The 19,080-nt window shown below is 51.1% G+C and overlaps 1 protein-coding gene across 3 annotated transcripts in view; it reads right to left on the bottom strand.

Moving 5' to 3' along the window:
- MYT1L (myelin transcription factor 1 like) overlaps positions 1-19,080 on the bottom strand; it is a 136,459-nt gene that overhangs the window by 83,982 nt on the left and 33,397 nt on the right. For 2 of the 3 annotated variants that reach the window (XM_065891463.1, XM_065891464.1), the window contains exons 5-7: positions 10,079-11,050; positions 5,432-5,566; positions 1,152-1,242 (exon numbers count right to left, since the gene is read on the bottom strand). In XM_065891463.1, coding sequence (XP_065747535.1) covers positions 1,152-1,242; positions 5,432-5,566; positions 10,079-11,050 — 1,198 coding nt within the window. Of the gene's footprint in view, positions 1-1,151; positions 1,243-5,431; positions 5,567-10,072; positions 11,051-19,080 lie in introns of all 3 variants that reach the window. The other variant, XM_065891462.1, reaches the window with a different exon arrangement.

The following is a 19,080-nucleotide window of genomic DNA, read 5'->3' as shown; positions in this document are numbered from 1 at the left end:
TCCTTGGTGTTTAAGCTGATTCTTCATGAAACCCTGGTGTCTGCTCTTCGTGTATCCGTGTGGGTGTCTGCTGTTTGTGTATCCGTGTGGGTGGTCTCTGCACACAGTGCAGAGGCTAATCCACACACACACAGCGTCTGGAAACTGTGCGCTTCTGCGGAGGTATGATGGACGAGCTGACGCTGTAAACCCCGTGAACAGGGCTCAGGAGGAACCTCGCCAGCCCGTCCGTCACGCCCCTTCTCCACAGGACGCCCAGGAGCACCTCTGAAGGGCACAGGTTCGCGACCTCATTCATTACAAATTTAACACAAGCAACCAAGTTTACCGGAGAAGCATAAATTACGGTGAAACTTATAAGAGTTTCCTCCGTTTAGATATACTTTTCTGCCGCTCTGTGAAGCTGAAACTATAGGCAGTTAAAGAAAAATCGGACAGGATCACTTTCAGGCCACTGGAAAAAAGAGGGAACTGATAGGAACTGAGTATTAGAAGGAACTTAGCGAAAGTCAGAATAAGATAGGAAAAGGGAACTGGAATTTGTCCAGAGCAAAAGTGTGACTGCAGCCACAGCCCAGGAGGGACGGGTCTGCCCCCTTAGCCCCCTCTCCTGCGGTGTGCTCTCCCACCAGCACCTTTGCACCCCTGCCAGCACTTTGGTGATGCCCACGCTGATGACCAGTGTTTCAGCGGGGATCACGGGGGCGGCCGGCTGGGGTCACACACGGCCCAGCCTCATGGGCTCTAGTCGCCGACCTGTCTGAGGCAGACAGGAAGGGCCCCTCGATCCCTGGAAGGTAACGGAGCTCTTACGGCCTTCCTTGGAGTCGCTGCAGACGGTTATGGTTCCACCTGGGATCTGACCTCAAGGAGGACACCTGCCAGGGGACTGTCACCCCATCACAGCAAGGTGGGGGGAGACAGCTGAGAAATTCCAGTCTGCAAACGAGGAATCTAAGCGTTGGGCTTCGCCGCGCGCCCCGGGCCGGCTCAGCTCGGCTCTTCCCGCCCCCTGGCTTCCTGAGAGAAGTGCCCAGGTCTCCTGTCCCTTGGGGCAGGTCGTGCAGGGGCCGCGCCCCTCTGGAGGGTGCGGGAACATGGCTGCCGGGGATCTGCCCCCCTGCAGCCCAGAACGCAGGAGCTCTGCTTACCTTCTGTGCGAGTTCCTGTTGCTATTTACATGCCCTCGCCCAGTGCAGCCCGGAGTAGGACACTTGAGAACATTTTCATGCATGGCAAGAACTTGACAAGGAGAGGCAGAGAAAACAGCCCAGCGTTAAAACACAGAAATGGTCCCAACACAAGAATATGCAATCATTTTAACAAAGGCTGGGTTAGTTCACAACAAACAGTCCTACACACGTCTGTGATGGGCATGGGCAGGGAAACACATGTAGGAAGAAAAAGAAGGTTGTCTCCACCTGACTCTGACTGGCATGCAAAGCGGGGTGCGCTGGGCGGGAGCTGTGGACCCGGGAAGCGGGAGCACGAACTGCTCCCAGTGGCTAGGAAAGCAAGGGCCTCCCCGTGGAACTCCCAGCCGTAAGTGTGGAACAGTGATTAGCCATGTAACAGCACGTCGACCGGTGGTTTTAAACACATGCCTCTGCTTTGGAAGCACGCGGTATTAGGAAGCTGTGGTGGTCATGGGCAAACAGACAGCCCAAACCTGATTTTTAAATGAAGATAATTAGATGATGACTCTCCATCTAGGAACTGGGTACCTTCTTATTTATTCTGTGAGGGAGGGAGGGAGGAAGTGCTCTGCGGGCCCCCATGTAAGACCCAGTGGGAGACGGAAGGCGTGGTCCGTAGGGCAGGGAAGCTACTGCCCACTGCCCAGAGACAGCCTTCAAATTTCCCCGCCACGGTCATGGGCCTGAACTGTCTCCTGTCTTTCCCTTTCTGGTCCTCAGCGACCCCTCGCTGCTCTGGACTGTGGGGACAGCTGGGGGGTGAGCCGTGCTGCTGGGTCAAGAGAGCCGACCCCCAGCACGGGCCCCAGCCCAGCGGTCTCCGAGCTCCGCAGCACAAGCTGTGGCGAGGCTGCTGGACCTTCCCTGCGGCGAGGGTCACCTGGCAGCAGGTGACCGCGATCTGCCCAAGCTCGTTACGTAATTGTTATTTCCTACAGTTTCTCTCGTCTCCAGAACAGCCTCCCTCTTTCCCCTGAAACCTCCCCCCTATTTCCTCCCCATGTGGCCCTTACACCTGCTCTCCTCAGCCCTGGCCAGGTCCATTTCGGTTTCATCTTTTCAGCGGTCACAGCTGCATCGTCCGTGCAGGTGGTCGATGCCCCATCTGTGGAGAGCTGATCCGGGGCTCGCTCTGTGCGGGGACCCGGCTGGAGCGGGCTTGGGGTCTCCTCTCCGGGGGACCCTCCCTCCCCTCCTCAGTCTGCGCTCTGACCTGCCCACCCTCTTCCTTCAGGGAATGACCCTTCCTTCCCCATCCTTTCCTGACACCCTATCATCTTCTTATCACACCACACAGCCCTCCCCTCAAATTAACATACATCGTTCCTTTCCTTTTATGCCAAACTCTTCAACTATTAAGACTCCCCTGGGGATGGCACGCGCCTTCCGTGCTCGCCTGCGGTGTGGACTGCCCTGTCCTGCCGACTCCCACTCGGTCCTCACCCTGGCCGGCCCTGGGACGGGATCTGTGCTGCCCTGTGCCTACACGCTTCCAGCTTCCTCTATGGCTCGCGCCTCTCTCTCAGGTGTCAGCTGTCAGCTTTGCCCGGCAAACCTGCCGCCCTCTGCACCTTCCCCAGTCTGGGCTGCTGCTCAGCCTCCGTCCAGGTCTCCTCTCTAGGCAGTTTCATCCCGTTTCTACTAACACTGCGGAGGACAGACGGGGCCACCTGTATGCCTGGCCTCCTCCGGGTGTCCAGGCCGGCCCTCCAGCACCCTGCGGGAATCTCACACACAACTTCCAGCTTCAGTCGGAAAAATCCAAGCGTTCGTTCCCCTATTGGACGTGGCCCTGGCTTGATGCCCGGTTTATCGCCCTTGCCATGGACCAGGGAGACACCTAGACGTCTTCTCAATCTCCCTCCCTTTCTCCTTCTCATGGCCTGTCCTGCCAGCCTGTCTCTGGAGTGTTCCTTGAACCTGTCCCTCTGCCACTGCCTCCTTTCTGCCCTGGTCTCCCGCGTGGACCGTTACGACGGCTTTTAGAAAATGCCGTGGGTTTTCTCTCTCACGCAGGACCGGCACAAGCGTCGCCCCAGTGAAGTCTGTGGGAGGCCACGGTCCCTGATGCCCACAGCAGGGGCTGGAGCTCGGTTACGCTGTGGCCATGCTGTCTCATGCCCCTTCCTCGGCTGGGTCGGGAGTTCCAGGGGGAGGCCAGAGCTGTGTCTCATCCATGGTGTGTCCTCTGTGTATCTAACACAGTATGTTTCAAACTGGGTGCAGGCTACTTTGTGGAATTCAAGTGAACAGAAATGTGAGTAGGGGACAGTAGCCCAGAAAAAGCTAAAAAATAAAAAGTAGAAAAAGAGAGACATATCTTCTATGGAGTCCTTTAATTCTTTTACATTTTTATGGTCCTATAAAAAAATTGTGTACGAGTAAATCTTTAGAAACGATTTTCTGTGGATGCTCTGGGAGGTGTTTGTAACACTGGTGTCAGAGCTGAGTCCCCACGTCACGTGAGCAAAGGTGAGGCGAGGTGTGATCTGACCGGGTCTGTGTGGGCAGGTTCGGGGTGCAGCTTGTCAGGACACGGGCCTCGTCTGACTGCATTTAGACGTTTCTTGTGAAAATATGGAGCCAGGAGGATTGTTCAGATGAGAAGGCACTGATGTTCTACTTTGATGTCTCAAAGAAAAAGTGCACAAAGAAGCTCTTTCTTCTTCAAACATTACTGCTTGGTCCTAATGCCCTCTTTGTAGATGAGGACAAGAAGTACAGAGCGTGTCACCCGCCCCGCGACACACAGCTTGTTAAGACTGAACTCGAAACGTCAAACCCAGGTCTCCGTGGAGACAGAGGAGCTCAGGGTTGGGACAGAGGCGGGTTTAGGTCTGAGCTCAGTTCTCTGCTCGGACCAGCTCAGAAAGCTCTGAGCATCTTCAGGGCGCTGGGTGCTGTGCTGATTCCCGGGAGAGGCGGTGACCATCTGGCCTTCATGTCCCTCATCTGACAACAGGGCCAATACCCCCTGCAGGGCTTATTGGGATTAGATGGGTGCCAGCCAGCGGGGTGCCCGGCCGCAGGGGGTGCTGGGGCAGAAGCTGCTGTGGGTGAAGCGAGCTACCCCTGCTCATGTAACACACGGGCGCGGCCCCTCTCCAATCCGCTGTGGCCGCAACACTGCGTACTGCGCCTTTGCCCACAAGGCGGTTCTGAGAAACACGGCTTTACTGTTGCCAGGGGCTACTTGCAAACCCGGAGCCACAGTAGCCTCTACAAATACGTCACCTGAAAACACTCTGCTAAACCTGCTTTCTAAGCTACGAGCTTTTCTCTGTACTTCCAAAGCTGACCATTGTGATGGGGAAGTAACGTCACCACTCAGCTGGTCATTGTCACAAACAAGCCGAGCTATGACATTCCCCCCCCCCCCCCCCCCCCGCAGAAACCGTGTCTCACGGAATGAGGAAAATCCCTACCACCTGAGACTTGAAGTCAGGATCTGACACAGAGCCATTTCTGAAAATGTGCCTTTTTTCTGAGCCATCAATCCTAACTCTACCTAAATAGTTGGCATACCTTATATGCCGAGAGAAAGATAAACAAAAAAAAAAGGGCTCATCATTTCAGTTCTAAAAGAAATTTAGTCGTCTCCATGGGTCAAGTGCATATTCTCAGAACTCAACTAATTAAAACGGGTGTGTAAGGTCCGAACCCACCCAAGTTAAACCCTCTTACTTAAGATTTTACTGTGTAGAAATGTCGGGACAACATGAAACAGATTTTACAAGTAAAATGCAGTAACACGTAAGTACTGGTTCGCGGAAGTGGAGAAATTCAGATAACTGTGGGCAAAAGACGTCTCGAGCCCATTTGCCTCGGGGATTCATGGCCGTGTAGTGCCGCATGGATGGCTCAGAGACTATCTAAATTCAGTTCTACATTTTGTGAGGAGAAAAGGAGAGAAGTGACTGGCTTGGGGGTCACAGAGCAAGTTAGAAATGAAGTAAGGACCAGAGCCCCGGCCGGCCGCTCGGGGCCCAAGCTGCAGAAAGCAACACCGGATGGTGAGCCCGGGTCCTGGGGCAGGTCTACGGGGACCACGCCGAGGAAATGCTGGAGGCTGCGGGGCGGGGTAGAGCCCTGGTCCTGGCTGAGCTGCCCTCCCGGACAAGGAGGGGACACCTAAGTCAGGTTGCACTGACCAGAGATGGAAATGACAGAGGCGAGGATGCAGAAACGAGTCACAGGTGTGCGCGCTCCAGGGCGCTGGTGAAACACGGACTTACTTTCTGGAGGGACCCTATCTTTGTGCGGGCATCCGGACAGACTGCGGTGATGCGGATAAAGCCCGGTTACGTGGCCCGTTCCATCGCACCCGGGGGTGGGGCACTTGCTCTCTTTCTTTTCTGCTCTCGAGGGATCTAAAAGCGACAACAGGTGTCAATAGAATGAATTTTTTACCAGCTGAAGACAAATGTGAAAAATTAACAACCGAAGAGACCTTGATCAATAAAGAAACAAAGCAGGTGTCAGGGACAGACTGTGACATCCGCGGGTAGTTCTTTGGTTGGGGGTGAATTTTTAACCTTAAACGGTGTAATCACGAATCATAACATGTTTTACTTTCGACACTAAAGAAAAAAAGGCTCTCCCTACCTGAACTCTTGATTAATTGTTTCCCGTGTGTTACATGATAAGCCGTTGCTCAAAGAAATCAACATAAATAATGATGAGACAGTGACCTTCTCAGAGAACAAAATGTTTCCGTGATCCTTCAGCAACTGCTTTGTGACATCCAACCAGGAAACGTAACGCCATTTAATCTGCTGGGCAGAGCTTCTTTCTTACTGAGCGCTCTGATTGCGTGTGCTACTAGTTGCACAGTTTTACTGGCGCTGACACTTCTTCTCCTGCAACACTGTCCTTAGCACGCCAATTCAGCGCTTTTCTCAAGACCAGCTGAACTCTCAGAAGGCACTGCAAGCAAATGACCGAAATGGTGGAAATCCCACCTGCCAGAGGTGATGGGCAATCAAAAGTGCTTCGGAAGCTGCTGGAGCAATAATTTGTTTTGATCTCCCCGTCTGCACTTGGAACCAGAGGCAGGCTCTGACAGCTGTGCGTGCATGCGCAAAACTAAGAGGTGATGCTTCTAGGCAGCCCGTGGGCTCTGCGGTACCGGTCGGGGAGGAGCAGAGCAGATGCCAGAAATGCAACGGCCTTGCTAACCAAATTAGTTCTACATCCAGAGCTGACCACAGTTCATACATGTACAGCAAATAACTCCCGAAACCCCGACCAAATAGTCACAGGAGTGTGTGCGACACTAGCTTTGAGCCAGTTTTCAAAACCAGGTGCACAGGTGATCGATAGATGGCAGTTCCTAGGAGTTTGGCCCAGGGATGCTATAGTTAAAATTTCTTTAAGGCTTTAATATTTTTATAGTGATATCTCAGTAATCAGGCCAGTCACGATCACTGGAAAATAGATGTTTTACTTTTGGCAAAGAATTCATTTTCTATCAAGAGAAAAGATTGGTTTAAAAATTTTGGAACTTTTATGGGCTTTTTTCTCAAGTCATTCATGTGAACTTGAAACAGACAAAGGACTCACAGGCATATATAAAGACTTTTGTGTTTATATAAAAACCCCGCCTTTTATTTTTAGCTAACATTCTATTCTCTGAAATGTGTCTTTAAGGTCCTGGAACCTCTTTAACGGGTGATGGCGTTGAGGGTAGCGTCCTAGATATAACAAAGGGCTGCTTCCCACCATCATTTATAGATAATCGTCTCTGAAGACAGATCTAAACCTATGCGGTGGTGACTTCATTTCTAAATATCTTATTGGAGCTTCTCTTACACGTGCAAACGAAAAGCTCAGCATCTAATTGGCTTTTGAGTGATTTCATAATCATAGCGGTACAACTGAATGAAGGCAAATGGAAAACAGGAAGTGTGCAGTAACAGTTCCAAGGAAAATATTAGTTAAGGTCATAAACTAGAGATATAATTTAAAGCCACAGACTAGATATAAAGGACTTTTAAAGGATAAAACGTAAGCTATACTAGTGATCGTTAAGTGACTCTTTTTCACGAGTATGTTTACAGTTTCCTAACAAATTATATTATTTCACGATTTCGAAAGCGTTCTGAAGTTAAGTGCAGATTTGTGCAAACACCGTGTGGCTCCGTCTACTGCGGTTTTGGAAACACCAAGTGTGTACTCTCCTCTGGATACCTGCGTCCTGGTGGAGGTGTGTCTCCTCTGCCTTCACCAACACCCCCAACCCCCTTGCTTTCTCCCTTCTTGCAATCCCAGTTCATCTTGAAAGCAAACCTTGGAACAAACGTTAAACAACCAAGCAAGCAAACAGGCCAATGATTCGACCAAAAACCCTGCAACGATGTCTAGAAAAAACTGTGTGCTGTGTTTAGGCTGCGCCCTTCCTCCCTTTCCGGCAGCTGCTTGGGGAGAAGAAAGACAGAGGACGTTGTGTGACGAACTTGTTTTTTTAAAATATCTTTGGGTCGCTCCACACAGCATGTGGGATCTTTGTTCCCCGACCAGGGATTGAACCTGCACCCCCTGCACTGGAAGCTCAGATTCTTAACCACTGGACCGCCAGGGAGGTCCCTGTGATGAACTTCTTTTGTTTCAGCTCAAGCTTTTGGAAAGGTCAATCATTTATAATTTAAATCATTTTGAGAAGATTGTGCATGAATGAGAATTGGTGTGAGTGTTCTCTCCATGTTTAATAAAATACCAGAGAAGCTGACAATAGATTGGTGACGTGCTATGTGCCCGTGTTGGTAAGAGAGCACATAGCTTTTTTTTTTTAATAAGGAGGGCATTCATCTCTTTGCCCCATTTTGGTGTCCTTGCTTGGCTTTATTTATTTGGTTTTGAATATAACTACGGACGTCTTCAAAAGAAATTTGGAAGTGATGTGGACCACACTGATAAGAAACGGCGACTCACTTTGATCAGAGGAGGAAGATCTGGAAAAACTGGGGAGAGGCAGAAATCAGTGCTTTCCGACTCATCTGGAAAGTCCGAATCCCCAACCCTTCCCCCATTTCGGGGGAAAGAAGCACATCCTGGTTTGGGGGTTTTACTGTTTGTTTCCATGCTGTCCCCATTTATTTAGGGGAAGCAAGTGATTTGAATTCCACTTCTTGCCAAAAACAGAATAAAAGAAAATAACAAGAATAACAAAACAAAATGGGTCAAAATCTACAGCAAGCTGGTGGGTTGAAAGGAACCACAGAGACCAAAGAAGGCACGGCAGCGTTCGGGTCCACGTGAGCCCACGTGCTTCCTCAGTAAGTAAAGCGCTGCTTTCTCCTGCCCAGACTCAGTCCTGAAACGCACTCTGCAGAATCCCAAACAGAACGCTACCACATTTGTCCACCTGAGCCAGCCCATGAGAAAGGACACTATTTCTTCCTAAAAGTGTCTAGTTCCTACGTGAGTCTCCAACATCCAACTAAAGATTTCTAAGAGATTGCACTCTAGTTATAGACACACAAGCTGCGTCTCCTGGTCTCGGCAACACCCAAAGCAAGCTTGATGCCTCACTCTGTGGCCTTTAACACATGACCCTTCCTCAGTCTGGCCTGCACCTGCTTTACTGAAACGATGGTCAGCACCCAAGCACCGGCCACATCCAGAACCCGACGGGCCTCTGGCTAAGGTTCATCTCCACCTGGGGTTTGGTTAAAGCGAAGCCCAAGGTGCCCCTGGAGGTACGTGCACACGTGGAGAGGAGAATACACACCTGTGTAACCGCAGAAGAAGGAGGTTCTGATCCTTTGATGTTTCCGTAGCAACGGATTCTCAAACCAGATTCTTGAACCTCATTCTAAGGAAACTCAATATTCATCAGAAATGGAACAATATACAAAACAGAAAAACATTTTGGTACTAATACGGAAGAATTTAGGGAATCACCGATTTCACCCTTGAAGATGCTTCTCACTTAGTTCTGAGAGTCTTGTAATTGAAATATCCACAAGGTCCTACACAGGTCAAATTATCATCCACCTCATACTGAAAGTGGATGCAGCTGTTACTGGAAGCATGAAGTCAATCATTCAGGGTGGAAATATACATATTAGGTGTAGTGACTCCGTATGGATATGGTTGAATTTACAGATCTATGCAAACACGTGCCCACAAAATTCACAGGTGGAAACCTGGTTGGAACTATCACAGTGCAGGGTTTTGAGTGTCTCCCAATAAAGCAAGCACCATAACTGTTTCCATGATGGAATGGAACAGTGAGGGGGTGAATATACGAAAGGGGTGGTGATTGATCTGCGCCTGGGACACACCAGGCTGTGCGTAGCAAACGGTTCCCATTCCTCACTACCTTAAGGTAATGGACGTGCAGTCGCTGCCCTTGTCTTACGCTATCAGTCATCCTGTTATGGTTCAATTTCTGTCAGGGGTGTTTTCTGTGGGGGAGGTTTCATCGATAACTGACATTTGATGATCATTTTATAAATCACGATGCCACCTACTCAATGCAATTGACCCAATACGTGCTTCATCCCTGATGGACTTTTTGTCACATAAACCCCCGCCACTCCACACAGATTGCAGGTCATCTGTAAGAACACAGGCTCGCCCTAATGTTTTCCCTCACATGATGGGCTTGTGCTCTGACCCTATCTTTCCAAGGCATGCGTTTTCCACTGAAACGTCATGTTATCCAGCTGCTTTGTGTATTTCTCAGACAGGTATTTCATTTGCTCTTCAGAGACGTAATCACAAAATATAACTCTGGAATCAACTCTAAGAAACATGCGTGCGTGATGTAATGGAGTGGGATGCGCCCCCTGCATCGTAGCCTCTAATACCCCTGACAGCTTTACCCTAGCGCACGCTTTCATGAGGCAACTTACGTTAGGTAGAAATATTACCTTTACCATAGTATGGCTTTTTGACATGGCTGTCACCGGACTTAGGCTTCCTCTCCTCCCCGGGGAGCGGTCGCGGTGACTGGTCCTCATAGGACCTCAGACTGTCCCTCCTTCCCGCCTCCACCGCCATCTTCTCCCTCATGGCCTTGGCCCGCTCGGTTTCCAGGGCGATGGCTTTCTCCAGGAGGGTCAGGTTGCCCTTGGTCATGTCGAACACCTCCTCTGACCTGTCCGAGTTCACGGAGGTGGCGTCGTCCTCCCGCTCGCGGTACCCATCCTCCTTGACGCAGCTGGAGAAAGTTCTGGGTCTGGGGCTCAGCTGCTCCTCCAGCCTCATCAGGTTCATCATGTCCGAGTAGCTGCGGTCGGGCGTCCTCCCTGGGAAGTCGTCGTCCTGGCGGCCGTGTGGGCGGGGGCCGGCACCGGGCTGCGGAGGCCGCTCCTGGGGGCTGCCCTCGCTCAGCTTGCGAGCCAGGTCGAAGCACTGGTTGCGCAGGCACTCCAGGCTGCTCAGACACACCTCCTCGTCGCTCTCCTCCACCAGCTTCTCCGCCAGCCCGTTGTTGGCGGCCTTGCCCAGCGTCGTGTAGTTCAGGCTCCTGCTCTCGGGCAGCGCCAGCGCGTCCGCGTAGCCACGCTCGCCCGCGTGGTCCCCCAGCACCGCGCCGTGGCCCTGGGCCAGCAGCTTCAGCGAGTCCACCGTCTCCCTGACCACGTCGCTGTCCAGGTCCAGGCTGAGCTCGCCCTTCCGGCCGGGGGTCTCGTTCTTGTCGCTGTCGTCCTCCAGGCTGTGGGACGTGTTGCTGTTCATCTCTGACTCGGTCCGCGCCCGGTACGCCGCGTCCTCGGCGATCTTGCCCAGGTTCAGCAGGGACTTGGCCACCAGCTCATCGTAGTTGTCGTACTCGTCGTTATTGTTGTCATCCTTCTCCGCGTCCTGCATTATGCGAGCGCTGTGACAGTTCAGCTGATGGCCTTCTGCAAAGAAAATGAAAAAAAAAAAAGGACAAAGAAGAAAAGAAGAGGAAAAAGTGGCTAGAACCTGTAGCTGCAACAGCGCGGACGGCGAGCTCAGGGCACGTGTTACGCCCGGCCCGTCACGTCACGGGACCCGGAGGCCCACCTGCAGGTCCAAGGACAGTGGCAGCAGAAAGAAAACGCGGTGTGCTTACAGCACGGTAGGCCATTAAAGCACCTGCTGCAAACGACGAATTTCCTGAATTAATATTCAAAGCAACCACTCTATAGGATAAGTACAATTTTAAAAGATTACTTTTCCGTTACTTCTAACTTTTCAGCATCACTTCTTTTATCAGCCTTCTTTATTGACAGCCCAACCAGATGCATAGTAATTACGCTCATCGTATGACGAGGCTTTCTAAGAGTTCGTGAGCTCGTCGCTGACTCGGAAGCAGATGTGCACACCAATCGCTTTTAAACTGTTTTCACGGTGATGCCCGGGCAGCACAGAAGAAGCCCGAGGTTCTGGAGGGTCCTGCAGGGACGCGCCGACACTGACTCTGGGCCGTCAGTATCAGGAGCACACGTTGGGGCTGGGAGCGGTTTTGAATTTTCTACCTTAGTGACAACTTATCAAGATACACTGTGAAGCGAGAGGAGTGCCCCAGCAAGAGCTTAGAAGGGAGCTCTGATGAGCTGTGCTTCTTTATAGGTATCTCAGCAGGTTGGAGAGGGTGGGTGGGGAAAGTACGCAGCGGCCAGATGCCCACGAAAAGCAGGACTCTGATGACTCGGTGTCACTGTGACACACTACCCAGCGCCCACCCCACAGCCTCGGGAAAACTGTGGTGAGCTGGCGGAAACAACATGTGAACAAGTGTCATATCCAATCTCAAAAAAAATTTAGGAAAACTCAGTAAAAAAAGGCCAAGTTAAAAATGACAGGAAACCCCCGTGTTTCATCTGAAATGTATTCCGTTCGACACTAAAGGCGTAGCTGGGACGATCTCTCTCCCTTATGTTACGTGACCGCTACCACGTATATTGCAAAATATAGATAATACTAAATGGATTCTCAGATGGACCCCTCCCCTACTTTAGTTTGGATTTGGTTAACTGCCTGCCATTTTCAAATATACTCTTTGTTTCTATGATTAAATCAACCAGAGTAAGAAGAACTTTTAAAGCTTATTAATGAGGAAATGAGGCGTATTGATTCGTAGAAGATGCCAGCTGACTCAGAGCTGACTCAGGGACCCCGAGTGTTTTCTTTATGGATTTTGTGCTGTCTCCTCGAACAGGCTTTTGTTGGTGAACTGGGTTTGGACATCCGCACATCAATAACAGAGAACAGCATCCTTGCAACCCACACACAGAACCAGCACAGTTTTGAAATCTAACACATCTCTCCAAACCTCAGCAAATCAAATTTGCCGTGTATTAGTCAGAGAGCACCACTAATTGCACCAAACAAATATTATATCTCTTCTGGATAATTCCTAGGAATCAATCTCCTTAGAATAAGGATATGCGTTTTCCCAAAGAGCGTCAAGAGGGAGGAAAACAAAACCAGCAAACGCATCAGAAATCCCAGGGAAGTGTTCAACCAACATGCACACCCGACACAGCTCAGGGCTAAGCTCTCAAGACTCAAAGGCACCCCTGCCTTCAGGAGCCCTTGAAAGTGTGACTTATATTCTCCTCTCAATTTATGCACTTTTGTCTTTATATTCGTGGGCTGATCAGAGAAGCGGCCTCTAGATAACCAGGCTGCGTTACCTCTGCACGAAACTGGCACTTTGGGGGAACCAGCACCACTGCACCCACCAAGAACCAACCACCAGATGAACCTACATGTTGTGGTTGAAAACAAGGCACCACGTGAAACCCCTGGAAGCATTTTGAAAGTTGATTCTAGGCAGAAGCCGAGTCAAGTAAGAGGTGGCATCGTCCTGGTTTCCTTCTCACTCCCTCCCGTCACGTGAAGAGCTTGGAGTAGGAGGGGGTCAGTGAAAGGAGAGACCAGGGCAGAGAGGCTATGCCCTGCACCCCTGGCATCTAAACCACAGTGAAGGCTGCACGGGAGCCTGATGCCGACGAGGCCCACAGCTTATGAAGCTCCCCACTTCCTCCCACACTTGTCATATGCATGATTTTCATTAATTCTCCAAATTCAGAATCTCGGGATGAGCTTCAACTCATTTGCCCCAAAGAGGAAGTGGTTTCCCCTCAGTGTCACACAGAAAAGGGACGTGGCTCAGCTTTCCAATCACCATACACCTGTTCATGTCTCCAATCCTTGCTAGGTGACCTTATCGCTTTACAAGGAGATTAAAGGAAGGTGGACACGCTTCTTCACACGGCCTCCCAGCCACACAGGCGAGGGAGCCTGTGAACAAGCTGGGGGGGTCCTTTCCCTTCTGAAGACCTGGACCCTGCAGGCCGCCCCTTGCTGTGTAGCCACATCAGGGTGACAGTGACGGGGGAACTTATACCTCCTGGTCCAGGCTGGGCCTTTGCTGTTACTGGCTGGGTGACGCTGGCGGCCCGAGCCAGGCCTGAGCTCTCACTGGAACCACGAGAATTCTGTGCCACATAAAGACCCGCACAGTGAAGGAGCCCTGCACGCCTGGTGGCAGGTCTCTGGGGAGGCCGGGCCCACACAGCAGACGTGGAGGACTTTGCGTACTTGTAGGAGAAATCTGGGGCATCAAGGGACACTGGGTTAGCGTCGACGGAGCAAGGCTCAGCTCTCCCTCCTGGTCACCAGCCTCCATGCCCCCCGAGGCTGCCGGACCCCCAGAAGTGAGACTGGGGGTGTCCGGAGAGACTGCATGAGAGGCTGAAAATCCTGGCGGGTTAATGGACGTTTTCAAGTTATTGGTATTTAACTCTTTCAAAACGCATGTGCGATAAAGTCGAGCCTTAATGATGTGGGCGGATGGAAGGGATCCATCAGGCAGCCTGTCAGCAAGCAGCTTCTGAGCGTCAGCCCCCAGAATTCAAAATCATTCACCGCGAGCTTTTGGAATTCCATCTCTGGTCTTGTGCTTTCAGGCAGTTTACCCTTCTAGCTATGTCTTTGCTGAGGCTCAAAATGGAATGGACCGCGTGTGGAGGTGGGCTGCGGGAAACAGGCCAGAGTTTTCTGGGCCAGCCAGGCATTAGCAACATAGAACCGACAGTCCACAAACTCAATTGCCAACCCAAAGAGCTTCAGGAGTCAGTGGAGTGGTTCTTCATGTGATCGGTGATCCAGGAAACAGGGAGAGTGCACTTGTGATGAGAAAAGGCATTTTACCAGGAAGTTATTTTAAAGTTCAGGCCCACATTCTAAATAAAAGAACACAGCTTCTCAGACAGAGGTTTAAGGAGAAGGCCAAGGTATCTCAGTGTCCTTTGTTGGTTTTCTGTCTCGAGCCTCTCCTCTGGCAAAGCTGTGCGGTAACAGGAGGGAAAGGCACCTGCCGGTGGGGGCCGGCCCAGGGGTCTGCCTTTGGGAGGGGCTCACAGGATGGCCGCACCTGGGTGGAACTTGGAGGAGACCCGGCCCGCCCCTCCGAGGGGAGGAACCTGCGCCCAGAAGCACAGGCGGTTCAGTGGCTCAGGGTCTCCCCAGTGTTTCCTCATCAAACAAGAACCTTGCTTTTACTGTAATTACATGCATTTTTGGATTCCTGTGTGAGTGCTGTAAAACGTCGTAGGTCTGAATTTTATCTCCTTTGAATCAGATGGTTATAAACAATTTAGGCTCAGTAGCTACGATTAGAAAACCAAAAACATTTCTTTAAAAAAATGGAGCCATGTATGGTATTTTGTCTCCATCTTCACGACCGGAATTTGCTGTGGTTAGAACTCTGTGGATTATAACTTTCTAAATACAAGCACTGGCTTCATTTAGTATTTCGTCTCTAAAAAGTATGTCTGACGCACCTTTTAATTCTTTCAGTGTCTAGTCCTAAACCTGATTGTGTTACTACTGTTCTCTCTAGCCATTAAAATAGGCCGTAGGCTAGCAAATAGAAAACTGACTAAAATAAATAAATAAATAAAATACAAGAATACAAATACAGAAAGAAGAGACACTTCTTCAAGGCAGAAACTGCTCTAGATTTACCAGGTCAGAGAAGACGTGGTCTAAGAGTCCACCCTCGTGGGTTTCAAATCACCAAAGGCCACAGTTTCTTACGGCATTAATAGGTGTTTCCTTTTTGATTACGGAAATAAATATCAACATTCACTTTTGACTTGTAACTACAGAAATGTGATGATATATTAGATCCTAATGAGAAGATGATGGCGTTTTACCAGTCGCAGCAACTACAGGAAAGAAGCAAAAGTGTTGATCATTGCACACACCCCATCGAGTGAACACAGAATAACAGCCCCGGTGGTCAGTCTCGTGGCCTGCGGCTGTCAGTCCTCATTTCATGCCCACGGGGGCCCTGTGAGAAGGAGGTGTCACCTACTGTCCTTCCGAAGGTGACAACACGGAGCCCCAGGGAGGCTGGTGTTTCCTCCACATCACCTTGTTGCTAGATGACAGGGCGGGACGCCATCCCAGGGTGCTGGGCCAGCACGGCCTCCTTCCACAGCAGCCAGACCTGCCCATCTTTGCCGCCACGGCCCGTTCTAGACTAGCCCCAGCCGGGCGTCCAGCTCTGCATCCACCACAGCTGCTGCCTGACAGCCACTTGGAGCTGCTGTTGCTGTTCGGAGCCTTCCTCCTCTATGCTGGTTTGCTGAGGTTTGAGGGCTCGTTATAGCACCAGGTGTTGAAATGTCTGCTGGAATTGCCAGCTTCGTTGGCCCGTCACCTACGAGGGTCCTGACTGGCAGAGTTTAAGTCCATTCTGATGCGGAGAAAAGGTTTGGAAATTAGGAACATCTTGGACTGGGTTCATATGAAGCGTCCTGAGCAGCGTGAGGGGACCGAGTGGGTAGGAAGGTGGGAGGGTCAGGGGCACCCAGGCATGAGGTTGTGCAGAGATGGGGGAGGGAAGGACCAGAGGACAGACCGACCCCCTCAGCGATCCACGGACTCGGACCCTCTGAAGACACGTAACTCCTGCAGCCCTGTCCCCAAGACCAGACGGAGCAAGGTGAGTTTGGTCCTTCTGCAAATACCCCCGACCCTCTTTGAGACGTTGTGGACCCTTTCCCTCTGTGGTAGGAGAGGCCGTCCCACTTGCCCAGGCACTGCTTACACTACAGCTTCTGCCGGGGGGGCGCCAGCCTCGGCCGCCTGAGAGGGTGAATCCTGGTCACAGCCCTTCTCCCATGGCCAGCACCGGGGCCCTGGCAGCCCTTCCTCCTCAAGCTCCCTGTCCCCCATCTGAGCAGTGGGGAGTGGAGCTGGAGACTCCCAGGACCCCGTCACATTCACCCCCCAGGTTCAGTGTGAACGAGAGGGGAATCTCGAAGGTGAGGGTGGAACAGACGGGTGACCTGGCTGGAAGAGTCAAGGTTTGTCACCTCTCTAGACTTACTGTCACATTTTCTAGTTCCAACTTACTTAACAGTGTTGCTGTTTGTCTTGTTTTCACTTTGGCGGGGATTTCAGACTACTCCCCTCTATTTTCACAGTTTTAACAGTGGTTTCTGGGCGATTAGAGGTAGTTGCTTTGTTCTCACCGGTGCGCGTCGTGGGAGGAGATGATGGGGGTGAAGTGTATACAGTCCCCGGACCTTTTTTCTGAGCTGTGTGTTGGTGCTTCTGTGCCTGTGTCCAGGCTGCGGTCTCATCCCCACGCCTGCCCGCACTTGGAGCGGCTGGACCTACTTCTCCCCAGAGGAGCTGGCTTACTGGGCTGGGATTTGCTCCTGTCTGTGTAAATCAGCGGATCCCGTGCAGCAGGACACAGGGTCTCCTCCAGCCCCTGCTGTCCCCGGGCCGGGAAGGATACGCCCCAGCACAGGGTCACTGCGGGAACCCGCCAGGCTCCCCTCTGAGCCGTGCGCTTCTAACGTGTTCCCGATCTCAGCTCCCGGCCTGGCCTGAAAGCCTTCCTTAGCCCGAGATGAGCCACATGGGAGAGACCCACGCATCACGTCCGTCGTCTGAGGCAGAGCAACCCTCGGGGGCAGGCCGGGGCCGGGGAAGGGGCGGCCGATTCGCTGCGGCCGTGTGGCTCTCACGCGGTACACGGAGGCCTGGGACGCAGGCCTGGGGAGCTCCGTCCGTCGGCATTTACTGGGTCAAATATCGGCTTTTCGAGATATCTTCCTCCAACTTCAAGATGCCAAAACTTTGGAGAGGACGACACAGGACAAGTCTTTACCAGATCACGGGCAGATGTTCTGATGGTCACAGTTCTGACAGGCCTGTGGGACACGAACAAATGCAGCTTCTTTATTCACTTCACCGCTGTTCGGACCAGAAGGATGAGCCCAGGAGGCGGGGACGCCACCGCGTAGGGGCCGGAAGAGAAGCACACGGAAAATAGCTGTGATGTCATCATCACATGTCAACATCAGTGACGTCAGCTGGTGGCCAGTGCTGTGAGGGGCCAGGGGGCCAGGACAGGGGTCACTTCAGGTGCAGTTGGGCCAGGCTCGCCGAGAAGGTGGCCTCTGGGCAGAGACCTGAGAGATGAGGGGACCGCAAGCCGGGAGGAGGGGCTGCGGTGCAAAGGCTGCTGGGCCTGAGGGTGTGGAGTTTCAACACTATGTGATTTTAATTAATTTAAGTGAAATTCAAACTCAACAAATATATATTTAAACAACCCCGTGTGGCCAGGGGCTACCACGTTGGCCCATGCAGGGCCAGCACATGGAAATTCAGTGGGAGCTGAGCTCTGATTTTGACTTTTATAAAAATATATATATATATATATAATTTATACGTGGACTTAAGTAACACAGATTTGATATAAACCGCCCACCACCAGATCACTGTGCAGTCGAAGAACAGCTCAGAAGAGGATTGTTGGCTTCTTTGTTTTATTTATTTATTTATTTTTGCGGTACGCGGGCCTCTCACTGTTGTGGCCTCTCCCGTTGCGGAGCACAGGCCCCGGACACGCAGGCTCAGCGGCCATGGCTCATGGACTCAGCCGCTCCGCGGCACGTGGGATCCTCCCGGACCGGGGCACGAACCCGTGTCCCCTGCATCGGCAGGCGGACTCTCAACCACTGCATCACCAGGGAAGCCCAACTGTTGGCTTCTTGATTCTGGAAGTTGTCCATTTCATGAGCTGAAACATGATGTAAAAATGTCCTTTAAGCTAAATGAGATAAACTGAAGGAAAAAATAATGGTTTTCACAAGGGATCCAAGTTGCATAATAATTTTTAATGTAGAATGTGTAAGTTATGCTTCTTGAAGTTTTTATTCATTAGGGATCTTAATTAATGGAATGCAAGGGAATAAAGTTTTACTTATTCACTAAGTTTTGAGGACCTTTCTACTTGATGACATTTTAGGTATGTGGTTTATCTAAGTTTGGAGACTAAGAAATAGGATAGTCATAACCCCCAATCCAGACAAGAGCTATTTGAAATCAGTAGTTTTCAGACTGAGACGGACTGAAACACACTAACCAACTGCATCCCTCTCTCACTCTCTCTCTCTCTCATCACACACGCACACATGCACACGCACGCACACACAGCTCGGAGACTTTCCAAATTAACTGGACGACCTTGAACAACCCTGGCCCAGCAGACCAAGGTCACTTTTGCTACTGCTGATGCTGTAAACCAGGGAGTAGAAATGAGTCTGCGAAAACTTTGGTCCTCCTGTTTTACATACTGGTGTGATGTGGTCATTCCAATGAGTATGTTTGATTGGGAGGAACTTGGGAGGCGCGGGGCCCCCGTTCTTCTCTTCGACCGTATTCAATCCCCATCAGACAGAAAAGACCTTTCAGAAACACTACCACGTTCTTTGGTAACCTAATCTAAAGCTCAACAATCTTCAAATCTGAAAACTTTTGTTCTTGTTTTCAACTCAAACCTTTAAAGCCTCCATCTCGGCTTATGGCTTCTAATTCTGCCCTTTGTAAAGCACCATTACGTATGTATTTTCATGTACACACTCCTCTTTTG

The sequence above is a fragment of the Phocoena phocoena genome, chromosome 14, assembly GCF_963924675.1.
Source record: "Phocoena phocoena chromosome 14, mPhoPho1.1, whole genome shotgun sequence".
In the NCBI taxonomy this organism is placed as follows: domain Eukaryota; kingdom Metazoa; phylum Chordata; class Mammalia; order Artiodactyla; family Phocoenidae; genus Phocoena; species Phocoena phocoena.
The sequence above is the reverse complement of the archived record's forward strand: the minus strand, read 5'-3'. Positions and strand labels throughout refer to the sequence as shown.